Source organism: Phytophthora cinnamomi (genome assembly GCF_018691715.1).
Source record: "Phytophthora cinnamomi strain GKB4 chromosome Unknown Contig92, whole genome shotgun sequence".
Lineage (NCBI taxonomy): Eukaryota > Oomycota > Peronosporomycetes > Peronosporales > Peronosporaceae > Phytophthora > Phytophthora cinnamomi.
Genome location: NW_027151025.1, coordinates 466,540 through 479,836, shown reverse-complemented (window position 1 = coordinate 479,836; position 13,297 = coordinate 466,540). Strand labels below are relative to the sequence as shown.

The 13,297-nt window shown below is 56.6% G+C and overlaps 4 protein-coding genes across 6 annotated transcripts; all 4 read left to right on the top strand.

The window, feature by feature from the left end:
* Positions 1-42: 42 nt before the first annotated feature.
* On the top strand, positions 43-1,503 carry IUM83_02788 (Tartrate-resistant acid phosphatase type 5; the record flags this gene model as incomplete). The annotated part of the gene is made up of 1 exon (XM_067926738.1): positions 43-1,503. The coding sequence occupies one exon, from the start codon at positions 43-45 to the stop codon at positions 1,501-1,503; it is 1,461 nt and encodes a 486-aa protein (XP_067784417.1).
* An 809-nt stretch (positions 1,504-2,312) lies between these two features.
* IUM83_02787 (Tartrate-resistant acid phosphatase type 5) lies at positions 2,313-6,023 on the top strand (the record flags this gene model as incomplete). 2 transcript variants are annotated; one of them, XM_067926736.1, is made up of 4 exons in its annotated part: positions 2,313-2,469; positions 2,587-2,607; positions 4,442-4,732; positions 4,837-6,023. In XM_067926736.1, the coding sequence occupies 4 exons, from the start codon at positions 2,313-2,315 to the stop codon at positions 6,021-6,023; spliced, it is 1,656 nt and encodes a 551-aa protein (XP_067784117.1). The 2 variants fall into 2 exon arrangements, with proteins under 2 accessions (XP_067784117.1, XP_067784118.1); XM_067926737.1 differs by lacking the exons at positions 4,442-4,732; positions 4,837-6,023 and having other exon boundaries at positions 2,587-3,776.
* Positions 6,024-11,179: 5,156 nt separating this feature from the next.
* On the top strand, positions 11,180-12,646 carry IUM83_02786 (uncharacterized protein; the record flags this gene model as incomplete). 2 transcript variants are annotated; one of them, XM_067926735.1, is made up of 1 exon in its annotated part: positions 11,180-12,646. In XM_067926735.1, the coding sequence occupies one exon, from the start codon at positions 11,180-11,182 to the stop codon at positions 12,644-12,646; it is 1,467 nt and encodes a 488-aa protein (XP_067784119.1). The 2 variants fall into 2 exon arrangements, with proteins under 2 accessions (XP_067784119.1, XP_067784120.1); XM_067926734.1 differs by having other exon boundaries at positions 11,285-12,646.
* Positions 12,647-12,826: 180 nt separating this feature from the next.
* Positions 12,827-13,249, top strand: IUM83_02785 (elicitin-like protein; the record flags this gene model as incomplete). Its single annotated transcript, XM_067926733.1, has 1 exon — positions 12,827-13,249. One exon carries the CDS (start codon positions 12,827-12,829, stop codon positions 13,247-13,249), a length of 423 nt encoding a protein of 140 aa, XP_067784366.1.
* Positions 13,250-13,297: the final 48 nt, after the last annotated feature.

Sequence of the window (13,297 nt, the reverse complement as noted above, 5' to 3'; positions counted from 1 at the left end):
TAGGCAGCGAGGCACAAAGCAGTAGCAGCAGCAGCAGCGCACATGGCAATTCCCCGCAAAGCGCTCATCATCATCGGCGTGGTGGTCGTGCTGGCCGTGGTCGGCGTCATCGTGGGCGTCGTGGTGACCAAGGACTCGTCCAGCTCGGCCAGCACCACGGGCGGCACCTCCGGCTCGACGTCCGCCTCGGGCAGCAGCGCGACCACGAGCTCGGGCGGCACCACCAAGTCGTCGTCCTCCACCAAGAAGACGAGCACCAGCAGCGGCTCGACGTCCATCACGTCGGACCCGACCAGCGTCACGTACTCGCTGGCCGCCTTCGCCATCGGCGACTGGGGCACCACCGTCACGCAGGACTCGTGCTGCCAGTCGTCGGGCTACACGGACTACGACATCAACGCTGAGGACGTGGTGGCCAACGTCATGAACCAGCAGGCGGCGGACGCCGCCGTGACGCCCAAGGTCGTGATCGGCCACGGCGACAACTTCTACTGGTCGGGCATCAACAGCGAGGACGGCCGCGACTCGCGCTTCACGACCACGTTCGAGGATAAATTCGACGGCGACAACATCAAGACCATCCCCTGGGTGAACGTGCTGGGCAACCACGACTACGGCGGCGCCGACTACATCTGCTCGTCGGGCGACAACACCGCCAAGTGCTCGGACTCGGACGCCCTCGTGTCGGCCTTGAAGAACAAATTCACGTGGCAGTCGGGCTACACCAGTCCCAATGACGACCGCTGGATCCTGGAGGACCACTTCTACGTCTACACCATTGAGGACTCCGCCTCCGGAGTGAGCATTGACATCTTCAACATTGACTCGAACGACGCCGACTCGCACGGAGCGCAGGAAACGTGTTGCCAATGCTACGGCTACGCCGGAGATGACGACGATACGTGCGATAACATCGCCCGCGGCGATGACGCGTGCGCTGGAGGCAGTACAGACATGTATGACGCGTGCGTCGACCTACTCACGGAGTGGGCGGACGACTCGCGCACGCAGCTGGCTGCTAACATTGCCAACTCGACCGCGACGTGGAAGATTGTCAACAGCCACTACAACCCGTACGCTCACTACGCGGAGTCGGGAATGCAGAAGTGGTTCGACATCATTAACGGCACGGGTGTCCACCTCTGGTTGAATGGTCACACGCACGGTGAAAACCACGACTACTCCTCGTCGCTCGGCGTGCACTTCGTGGACAACGGAGCTGGCGGCGGCATCATCAAGCAGTCTGCTAGCGGCATTCCGACCTACGCCGAGGACTACGTGGAGAACCTGTGGGTGTACGACGGCACGGAGTACGGCTTCTTCTCTCTGACTGCTTCCGAGGACTGGCTGAAGCTGCAATACCACACCGCTGATGACAAGTGGACGTACGCTGAAAGTTTCAACTCGACTACTGTCGGTGGCGTGGCGACCAAGCACTGCTGGTACATCCCCAATGATGGTAAGGAAGGACAGGAGTGCACGTCTTCGTCGAGCTCTTCGTAGATATTTTGCAGGTATGTGTACGACAACGCTTGCTGGAGCGAGGTTGTTTAGGAAACTACGGTTTTGAGTCATAAGCAGTGGGGTAATAAACCCGATCTGCTATTTTTACCTGACTTGGTATTAACGTTAATAGCACTATTAGCACGAAGCGTATCGTTGGAGACCGCGGTGTGCATTCTCGCTGTCATAGCATCCGTTGCGTAATGATCACATTCAAAAAGATACGGTATCATAGCTGCTGTGAAAAGCTTTTTTTGTATACATGTTGCTCTCAAAAGTGGCAACCAAATCCCCAGATTAAAAATTAATCCAGGTTGGCACTTCAACTAAGAAATTAAAACAACTAGCAGCCGCTTTGATGCGTTGTAAGGTACAGATCCCTCGTAGACGAATGCTAGCGTCGGTTGTCCTTTCACCAAGACGGTGACGTTGAGGATGGATTTTCAGCCATCTTGCCTTTCCTTTCGGAGATGTCTGCAGACTGCAGGCCTGCGGGTGTTGCATCACTGGCGCCCGTGGCGTCGTCACTTGGACCCTTGGATTTGGTAGGAATCGCGAGCCGGGTCGATGTGTTCCAGGTGTCGTACGCTTTGATCGGTAAAGAGCTCCGACTAGCCGATACTTGCTTTCAGTATGATAACACGCTAATAAACGATGCCCACCAGATCACCGTGTTGATGGTCGGAGGTGCAAGCTCGATCGCCCTGAGTGAATAAGTATCGCCCACAGCGATGGCGTTGGCTTTGTCGAGCTCATTTGCGAATTTGCCGCGGCTTGGAAAGGACTCAACACAAACAGCGCACTCGAACATGGGGATCCCCAGAAAAGCTGTGATCATCATCGCCGTGGTGGTCGTATTGGCCGTCGTAGGCGTTATTGTCGGTGTGGTGGTGAGCAGCGGCTCGTCAAGTTCGGCTACCACTGCTGATGGTACGTCGGCCAACTCATCCAGTTCGGGCAGCACCAGTACGACAGACAGCTCAAGCGGAACCAGCAAGTCCACCAAGAAATCGAGTAAAAGCACGAGTAGCGGCTCGTCGACAATCACCTCCGACCCGACGAGCGTCACGTATTCGCTTGCAGCTTTTGCAATCGGGGACTGGGGTACTACCGTCACGCAGGACTCGTGCTGCACGCGATCATCTACGTACAATGACTACGATGTCAACGCCGAGGATATTGTGGCCAACCTAATGGACCAGCAGGCTGGGGATGCGGACGTCGCCCCGAAGGTCATCATCAGCCACGGTGACAACTTTTATTGGACCGGTATTAACAGTGACGATGGCCGCGACACCCGATTCACGACAACGTTCGAGGAGAAGTACGATGGTGACAACATCAAAACTATTCCGTGGGTGAACGTCCTGGGCAATCATGACTACGGTGGCGCCGATTACATCTGCTCGGACTCGAACGACGGTACCGCTGCCTGCTCGGATTCGGACGAACTGGTCACCGCTTTGAAGAACAAGTTTTCATGGCAGTCTACCTACACGAGCCCGAACGACGACCGCTGGATTTTGGAGGACCACTTCTACGTCTATACCATTGAGGACGCGAACTCCGGAGTGAGCATTGATATCTTCAACGTTGACTCGGGCGATGCCGATACCCACGGAGCTATGCAAACGTGCTGTCAATGTTACGGCTACGCCGGAGACGACGACGACACTTGCGACAACGTATCTCGCGGCGATGAAGCGTGCGCTGGAGGTTCAACGAGTTTATATGACGCTTGTATGGATCAATTCACAGAGTGGAGTGACGACTCTCGCAAGCAACTCGCTGCCAACATCGCCAATTCAACCGCTACGTGGAAGATCGTCAACAGCCACTACAACCCGTACGCCCACTACGCGGAGTCGGGAATGCAGACTTGGTTTGACATTATCAACGGCACCGACGTCCACCTCTGGTTAAATGGACACACGCACGGCGAAAACCACGACTACTCGTCGTCTCTCGGAGTACACTTCGTCGATAACGGAGCTGGCGGTGGCATCCAGAAGGAGTCAGCAAGTGGAATCCCGACGTATGCCGAAGACTACGTGGAGAACCTGTGGTCCTACACGGGCGATGAGTACGGGTTCTTCTCGATCACCGCGTCGGAGGAATGGCTGAAACTGCAGTACCACACTGCGGACGACTCGTGGTCATACGCCGAGAGCTTCAACTCGACTACTGTCGGAGGTGTGGCGACTAAACACTGCTGGTACGTGCCGAACGACGGCACCGAGGGTCAGGACTGCACCTCTTCCTCCTCCTCGTAGATAATTTGCCAGAATATCCGTAAAACCGTAAGAGAGACTTTGGGCTTTGTGTAGTTTTTGACAGCCAAACTTCGTTCGCATTGCACTGTGTTGCATCTTGAGATCGGAGGCGGGGAACGTGGGTTCGCGGCGCCCAGATGCGGCCAGCTGTCAACGCGTAGCGCAGAGACACGAGCCCGCCTTCAAAGTCCGCCGGACTGACTATCCATCCGTAGTGGGGTCGTTGCAGCTTTGCTGGAATTCCCAATGGCGTGCGCTGTCCTATAAAGCTGGCTGCGGTTTGTTCGGAAGAGCTCTGCCCCACCGGCAAGCATGTAACGTATGTTTTCATAAGCATTGGTGACTATCCCGTGGTTTTGCTATGCATTCGTGGTGATCGCGATGCTTTTTGAGCGAAAACTAAAAACAAAAAATTAATTTATCCCACCTTTTGTGTGATCGTCGTTCGAACATCAAACGCGAATCGGCCAATCACGAAACACTTTGACTTTTCGCCAACGAATCACAGGGCCGAAACGATAACTCTAACCCCGAAGCCGGATCAGAGCACTGTGTGTGCCGGGCGGTACCACAGTACCCTGCTGGCCAGTTCGCGCACGGCTCATTTGAGTTTTCGCGGCGGACCGCAGACTCTGACCCCCCTCAAGACACTTCGGCTTTCGCAGTCGAAGTACTCGGCGACATGGTCACCAAGAAGGCGGCGATCACCGGCGTGGTGGTGATTCTGGCCGTCATCGGCGTCATCATCGGCGTGCTGGTCGCGCGCAAGTCCAGTGACTCGGCCAGCGAGTCCTCGGGCACGACCAGCACTGGCTCCGGCTCGGTGAGCAGCACCGGCAGCGGGGGCACGAAGTCGAGCACGGTCGACTCGTCCTCGTCCACTTCGGGCACCACCTACAAGCTCAAGAGCTCCAACAGCTCGGGATCTGACTCGATCACCTCTGACCCCACAGCAGGTATAAGCCACTCACAATCCGTTAGTTGAGACGGTGCCCAAGATGAGATACAGACTGCGGCGGAGACTCATGCGTTGATTTGCTTTGTTGTTTTCGTGGAGCAGCCAAGTTCACCCTCTCGGCCTTCGCTATCGGCGACTGGGGCACCACCGTCACGCAGGACTCGTGCTGCACTCGTTCGTCCACGTACAACGACTACGATGTCAACGCTGAGGACATCGTGGCCAGCCTCATGGACCAGCAGGCTTCTGCTGCGTCGGCCGCTCCGAAGTGCATCTTGAGTCACGGCGACAACTTCTACTGGACGGGCATCGACAGCAAGGACGGACGTGACACGCGCTTTACGACCACGTTTGAGGAGAAGTACACTGGTGACAACATCAAGAGCATCCCCTGGGTCAATGTTTTGGGCAACCACGACTACGGTGGTGCCAGCTACATTTGCTCTGACGGTGACAACCCGGCCGAGTGCTCGGATGCCAAGGCTGTGGTCGCGGCTATGGAGAACAAGTTTTCGTGGCAGTCGACGTACACGAGTCCGAACGACAACCGCTGGGTGCTCAAGGACCACTTCTACGTGTACTCGATCGAGGACAAGGCCTCGGGGGTGAGTATTGACATTTTCAACGTCGACTCTGGTGATGCCAGCACCCACGCCGCCCAGCAGACGTGCTGCCAGTGCTACGGCTACGCGGAGGGCAGCGACAAGAAGTGCAAGAACGTCGCCCGCGGTGACAAATTGTGCTGCGGGGGCGACACCGCCATGTTTGACGCGTGCTTTGACAAGTTCACGGAGTGGAGTGACGACTCCCGCAAGCAGCTCGCGAAGGAGGTGGCGGCGTCGACTGCGACCTGGAAGATCGTCAACAGCCACTACAGTCCGTACGCTCACTACGATGAAACAGGAATGAAGAAGTGGTTCGAGATTCTGAAGGGCTCAGGCATTCAGCTGTGGATGAATGGCCACACGCACGGCGAGAACCATGACTACTCGTCGACGTACAAGGTGCACTTTGTGGACAACGGTGCCGGTGGAGGTATTCAAAAGGAGTCTGCAAGTGGCATCCCGGAGTTTGCGTCAGCTGATGTTGAGGCTGTTTGGGCATATGGCGGCCAGGAATACGGCTTCATGTCGGTGGAGGCGTCGGAGGAGTGGCTGAAGCTGCAGTACCACACGGCCGATGACAAGTGGTCGTATGCTGAGAGCTTTAAGTCCACGACGAAGGGTGGTGTGGCGACAAAGCACTGCTGGTACATCCCTGTTGACGGTGGCACCGGTAAGAAATGCTAAGTGTCTTACTACGTACTAGAGCGATTGAATGAATGAACCGTTTTGATTTCCGCTATAATTCTTTTGCGGTGTATTCCTTATTGTGTAGTTGGTTGACTTGTTTTAACGCCCGTTAGAAGGAGATTCTCGGTGTGATTTGGAGCACGTATTCTTGTCTCTCTGCTTATTGCGTCCTCGAGGTGAAGTGGATTTTGAAGCAAAATGATACTACTACTACGTAGTATGTAGTAGTAGACGCGCGACTGGACTGGAACTTTAAACCTATTCAAGCCCACAACGTCAATGCGTTTTGTCCATGTCGCCTCAGAGTGTACGACACGATAGGGCAGCAGTTTTCGCCGTTCGTTCGTGGCTTCGCTGCAAGTCATTTCAGATCTGAGGATGCCTCGTTTAGCGACAGATCTGCGCTTTCACTAGTCCTCGGTGGAGACTACATGTATTCTGCTGAGCCCCAAAGAGAGCACCAAAGTCTCACTTTTCACGAACGCATGTTGCAGTCCTACTGATAATTAATCAGGCAAAGAGCCGGAATTCAAGCGCGAGGGATCGGCCTCAAGCACGGGGCAGCGGTGCTTCGTCGTGTTTTACTGACTGGTACAGTAACGATAGGGCACTTCGCCCCCTCATTTGCGCTTTTGCCAAGGTGGGGAGGCATTAGAGCTCCTGTCGATAGGACAGGACAACAGCAGCGACAGAGGAACGACTCGGCTCCAAAATGATGTCCAAGAAGGCCCAGATCACGGGCGTGGTGGTGGTCCTCGCCATCATCGGCGCTATTGCCAGTGTGATGGTTGTTCGCCAGGCCAGCCATTCGGCCAGCGAGTCGTCGGGGACTTCAAGCTCCGGCTCTGGTTCCAGTGTGACTGACAGCAGCGGTGCTACCAGTTCATCCAGTGGAACCAGCACGGTGTCCAAGAAAAAGAAGACGAAAACGAGCAGCGGCTCGACCTCGGGCTCCGACTCGATCACTTCGGATCCAACCTCTGGTGAGAATTCGTTCACCTGTCTGCTGGTTTGTAGTGATAACTCGCTAACGCATCTTAACCCCTATTTTGCTATTCAGCCAAGTACACGTTGTCTGCCTTTGCTATCGGTGACTGGGGTACTACGGTCAACCAGGACTCGTGCTGCACCCGTTCCTCGACGTACAATGACTACGACGTCAATGCCGAGGACATTGTAGCTAACTTGATGGACCAACAGGCCAGCGCTGCCTCGGCACCCCCTAAATGTGTCCTCAGCCACGGGTACGTTGCTCATGAAAGGAGGTCGTACAGTAGTGTCCAAACTGATCCACTAACAACTATTGCAACAGTGACAACTTCTACTGGACGGGGATCGACAGTGAAGGAAGTCGAGACTCGCGCTTCGCTACCACTTTCGAGGGTAAATATGATGGTGACAACATCAAGAACGTGCCGTGGGTGAATGTACTAGGCAACCACGACTACGGTGGTGCCAGTTACATTTGCTCGGATGACGATGGACTCGCCAAGTGTTCTTCTGCCGATGAGCTTGTGAAGGCGCTCAACAATAAGTTCTCGTGGCAGTCAGATTACACAAGTCCGAACGACAACCGCTGGGTGCTTAAGGACCACTTCTACGTGTACTCGATCGAGGACAAGGATTCTGGAGTCAGCATCGACATTTTTAATGTCGACTCTGGTGATGCCAGCACCCATGCCGCCCAGCAGACGTGCTGCCAGTGCTACGGCTACGCGAACGGAAGTGACAAGAAGTGCAAGAACGTCGCCCGCGGTGACAAATTGTGCTGCGGGGGCGACACCGCCATGTTTGACGCGTGCTTTGACAAGTTCACGGAGTGGAGTGACGACTCCCGCAAGCAGCTCGCGAAAGAGGTGGCGGCGTCGACTGCGACCTGGAAGATCGTCAACAGCCACTACAGTCCGTACGCTCACTACGATGAGGCGGGAATGAAGAAGTGGTTCGACATTCTTGACGGGTCTGGCATTCAGCTGTGGATGAATGGCCACACGCACGGCGAGAACCATGACTACTCGTCGACGTACAAGGTACACTTTGTGGACAACGGTGCCGGTGGAGGTATTCAAAAGGAGTCTGCAAGTGGCATCCCGGAGTTTGCGTCGGGCGATGTGGAAGCCTTGTGGGCGTACGGCGGTCACGAGTACGGCTTCATGTCGGTGGAGGCGTCGGAGGAGTGGCTGAAGCTGCAGTACCACACGGCCGACGACAAGTGGTCGTATGCTGAGAGCTTTAAGTCCACGACGAAGGGCGGTGTGGCGACAAAACACTGCTGGTACATCCCAATTAATGGTGGTGCTGGCAAGGAATGCTAAGCTTCATGATGCATGAAGACGGCGTGGCACAGTAATCACTCTCGTATTTTGCTGTTTGAAAATCTCACGCTGATAAACTTGGAATGGCAAGGATAATTGTCTACTTCGTCGCTGCCGCAAATGCAGCTTATGGTTGGATTCGTATCCAAGGTGGCTGGCAATACCATCTAATTAAGCAGCCATACGCGAGAGAGCGCCTTCATTTTTTTTAGGGACACATGTATTCTTTCGCTTTGTACCGGTTCCGTTCGTAAGCATGGTTTTGAATCCGTGGCAGTGTTCGCACTAGAACTACTGGTTATTTAGAATTATGCACATGCAACCACAGAGCTGGAGTACTGTACAGGCAAGAAGCATTTCTGCAGCAGTGGACTTGAAGCCGGTGTGGCTTGCGTCCACCATGTGGTGAGGTGATTCCTCAAGCATCCTGCGCATTTTAATGCGCGGACCTCATATTGCATGAGGTGCAATTCCCCTCTTTTGACATTGCTATATGCAACGAAATACATTTGCAATGCCGGCGCCGCCCACACGCGCAATACACTTGGTTCACCAGCCTCGCTTGCTGGATAGCGCCGTGGACAGCCATGCAGGCCGCATGATGCGCCACTGACCTCAATTTTTGCTGATCGGTCTTTTCCATGGTGTGTGCGACACGTTTTAATTGCTTGGCCAGTCTACGCCTCATTATGTAAATACGACAGCCAATCGAAGCAGCTGGCCGCAGAAATCAGATACCAGCGCCATTGCAGTGCGGTGCAAAACGCACTGTCTATACCACAAGCGATCTGTTCGGAGTGGAATAGCCCAATCATCTTGAGGCTTTACTAGTAATTTAAGAGTTAATGTTAGGCTGTGTATGAATATTAAAACATTTAGGCGTAGTTTCCAAAAGCTGGAAACCTGGTTCCGTGGGTCAATGCCACCGCACCCATTCCCCAATTCGCGTCGAGTGGACAAGGAGCGACTCCTGACAACTCCATCGCCTCCAGGAGACAGACAGACATGGCGGTGAACAAGCGCCTGATCATCGTGGGCGTCGTGGTGCTGTGCGCCGTGGTGGGCGCCATCGTGGGCGTGCTGGTGGCCACCAAGTCCAGCTCGACCTCCACCTCGTCGGAGGAGTCGGGCAACGCCGGGTCTGGCACGGGCACCGGCTCGTCCACTAGCAAGAAGTCGGGCAACTCGACCTCGGGCAGCTCCACCGTCACGTCCACCGTGACCTCCGACCCCACCTCCGGTACGACACTCTCCATAATTATCTGCTCCGTGGCAGAGGAATCCGAAGATCTGACGATGGATTTTCTCTGATTTTTATTATTAATTTCTGCAGTGACCTACTCGCTGGCGGCCTTCGCCATCGGAGACTGGGGCACCACCGTGACCAAGGACTCGTGCTGCACCCGCTCGTCCACGTACAACAACTTCGACATTGTTGCAGAGGATGTGGTGTCCAGCCTCATGAACACGCAGGCGGGCAGCGCCGACATCAAGCCCAAGGCCATCCTGAGCCACGGCGACAACTTTTACTGGACCGGTATCAACAGCGCGGACGGCCGCGACTCCCGCTTCACCACCACTTTTGAAGGCAAGTTCGACGGCAGCAATCTGGCCGGCATCCCCTTCGTGAACGTGCTGGGCAACCACGACTACGGCGGCGCCAGCTACATCTGCTCGAGCGGCGACAACAACGCCAAGTGCAGCAGCTCGGACGACCTCATCACGGCGCTGGAGAACAAGTTCAAGTGGCAGCAGGAGTACACGAGCCCCAACGACGACCGCTGGGTGCTCAAGGACCACTTCTACGTGTACAGCATTGAGGATTCCAGCTCGGGCGTCAGCATCGACATTTTCAACGTGGACTCAGGCGACGCTGACGTCCACGCTGCCCAACAGGTGTGCTGCCAGTGCTACGGCTACTCGGACGGCGACGACACGTCCTGCAACAGCGTCGCCCGGGGTGACAAGTACTGCTGCGGGGGAGACACTGACATGTACGACACCTGTTTCGCCAAGTTCACGGAGTGGAGTGATGACTCGCGATCGCAGCTTGCCGAGAAGGTGAAGACGTCCAATGCGACGTGGAAGATTGTCAACAGCCACTACAGCCCCAGCGTGCACTACGCCGAGACGGGCATGAAGAAGTGGTTCGACATCCTGGACGGCTCGGGCATCCACGCGTGGGTCTACGGCCACACGCACGGCGAGAAGCACGACTACTCGGAGTCGCTGGGCGTGCACTTCGTGGAGAACGGAGCCGGTGGTGGTATCCAGAAGGAGTCTGCCAGCGGCATCACGACGTACGCCGCCAACTACGTCAGCAACGTGTGGACGTACACGGGCGACGAGTACGGCTTCTTCTCGCTGACCGCCTCGGAGGACTGGCTCAAGCTGCAGTACCACACGGCCGACACCAAGTGGTCGTTCGGCTCGAGCATGTCGGACACGACCGTCGGCGGCGTCGCGACCAAGCATTGCTGGTACATCCCCGCGGACGGCACGAAGGGCGAGGAGTGCTCGTCGTAAATCGGCCTCGTCACCAAGTCTCAGCATGAACAGCCGAGCGGAGCCACGTTCCAAGTAGTGAGTACTAAGACCTTCTTTCCCCTCGTAGCGAAGGCGGAAATACTTTGTATATGTAGGTCAGTGACAGAGAAGACAAAGAGCTCCCGGCAATCGTATATCCCTTTCCCCTTAGTTACGTCTGCCAAGTCTTCTTCGGTTGTCTGTCTGTCCATCGTGGACCTCGCTTCATACCCCTAAATAGGAGTCGTAAATCTAGCCGGATAAGCACGGCAGGTCATTCATTACGTGCATCTGGGCATTCCGAGTCTCGCCATGAAGCTGGCGCTGCTGCTGGCGCCCTGCGCGCTGCATGGCGTGGACGCGTGGGCGATGCGGACAGTGACGTCGTACCAGGCGCGCGTGGAGACGTACGCGCCTATGTGGGACGCCGACCAGGGCGCGTTCGTGTCTGGAATCCCGGACTCCTTGTCCCCCAGCGGGAACTTATCCTTCGACGACCGCCATCGCGCCGCAATGGACTCAGTCACCACCTCCAGCGTGGAGGGCGCACTCATGTACCTGCAGCGCGATTGCATTGACCGCGGCGCGGACCCGACAGCCGGTGGCTGTCACCGCTGGAACAACGTGAGCGTCATCACGTTCCTCGAGGTGCAGATCGTGCAGCCCAATGCGGCGCTGGCTGAGTACCAGGAGCAGCGCTACATGTACCCGGAGTTCTGCCCCTTCGTGGTCATGCAGGACGGAGAGTGCGCCTACGCCGACGCGCAGGACGACGGCCTGGCCAGTGACAGCAGCGGCTCGAGCAGAGACCACCCGCCAGAGTGCAAACAGTTCAACGGCCTCGACGGCCAGCCCGATATCGGCCCCTGTGTGGGCGCGCAGGCGTTCGCGGCCGATATGGTGGCCCCGTACTACGACACTGTGTGGTTCTCGTACCCGAACAGTTGCGTGACGTCAAGTTGGACGAATGGCAAGAGCGACACCTGTCGAGAGCAACGCAAGGGAGGACTGTGCCCCTTTGGGACGCAGCCTGATGGAGTCAATTGCACGTTCGCGTACAAGATTTTGGGTTACTTGTCGATCGATCAACTGGTGGGGATCACGGCGATCAATGCTACCGGCACGGATTCAGCTGAGGGTTCGACGTCGAGTTCTTCGGGATCTGTTGCGTCGGCGATTGACAACGTGGTGAAGGCCTCGACCAAGTACTACAAGAACTACAGCACGTTCTGCAAGGCGGGCAACGTGGAGTTCCACTCGTACGACCAGGACAAGACCCTCGGACTGAACAACGTGACCAGCATCCCGTTCTGGGAGAACCCGTCGTCTCTGGAGGCGAACATCGCGCGTACGAGGCAGATGATCGCGCTGTACAACGAGCTGGCGGATGAGAGCACGAACCACATGCAGCGGCTACCCACGGATCTGGACGCTCTCCGAGATAGCAACCCTCCCTGCTACGAGAACGCGGAGGCCTGCTACGCCGCCCAGTTCGGGTGTCGACGGCATTCCTACGCGCAGGTGTGCTCCGTGTGTCGCGGACAGCGAGACCAGTGCGTCCGGCAGATCTCGTCGTACGTCTTCCCGGAGCTGGAAAAAGCTTCCCGCACCGTGTCGGACAGCGAACTCCGCAGCGGGATCTTCGCCACCTTAGCTGCACAAGCCGCTGCCACCTTAAGCTCCAGCGGCAGCACTAGCAGCGCTCCACTCGCGCACACTAGCCCCGATATGACCGTGTTCGCATTGCTGCTGCTCCTGCTCTGGGGTGCAGTGCTGTAAAAAACCTCCAAGTGTACTAACTAAACTAACACCCACCACCATTTTGATCGTCCTGGCCTGGATTGTGGCATACCATCCTGGCAAGGTCAAGTAATCATCGCTGCGACAGTATCGTTCTCTGTCCGTCCTATCGCCATTTCACGTCTGACTGGCGAGAGCGCACACCCACCCACCAGTTCGATGCCGCTGCAACTGCGACGCCTCCTGTGCTGCGTGGCACTTGTGGTCCTAACCCCCTCGCTGTTGGTATCCGTCGCCGATGCAGCCGCCTGCACGTCGGCGCAGGTGGCCGAACTCTCAACACTCAGCGGTAACGTGACGGCCGCCTGCGGCAGCGACGCGCTGTCCAGCACGTCGACGGCCTACTGCGCCGACAGCGCATGCCTGGCCTACCTGACCAGCGTGGTCTCCAGCGTCCCGTCCTGCGAGGTGGAGAGCTACAACCTGCGCGCCGTGCTCTCCAGCGCCATCAGCTCGTGCAACGCCGCGTCGGACGCCGTCCCCGCCTCCAAGTCCGGCGCCCAGTGCGCCCTGCCCTCCTACAGCAGCAACATCCTGCTGCTTCTGCTGCAACTCGGCGTCGTCCTAGGCCTGTCAGCCTGAACCATCCTAAATACAGTATATTATCAGATCCGCTTTCCTATATTGTGT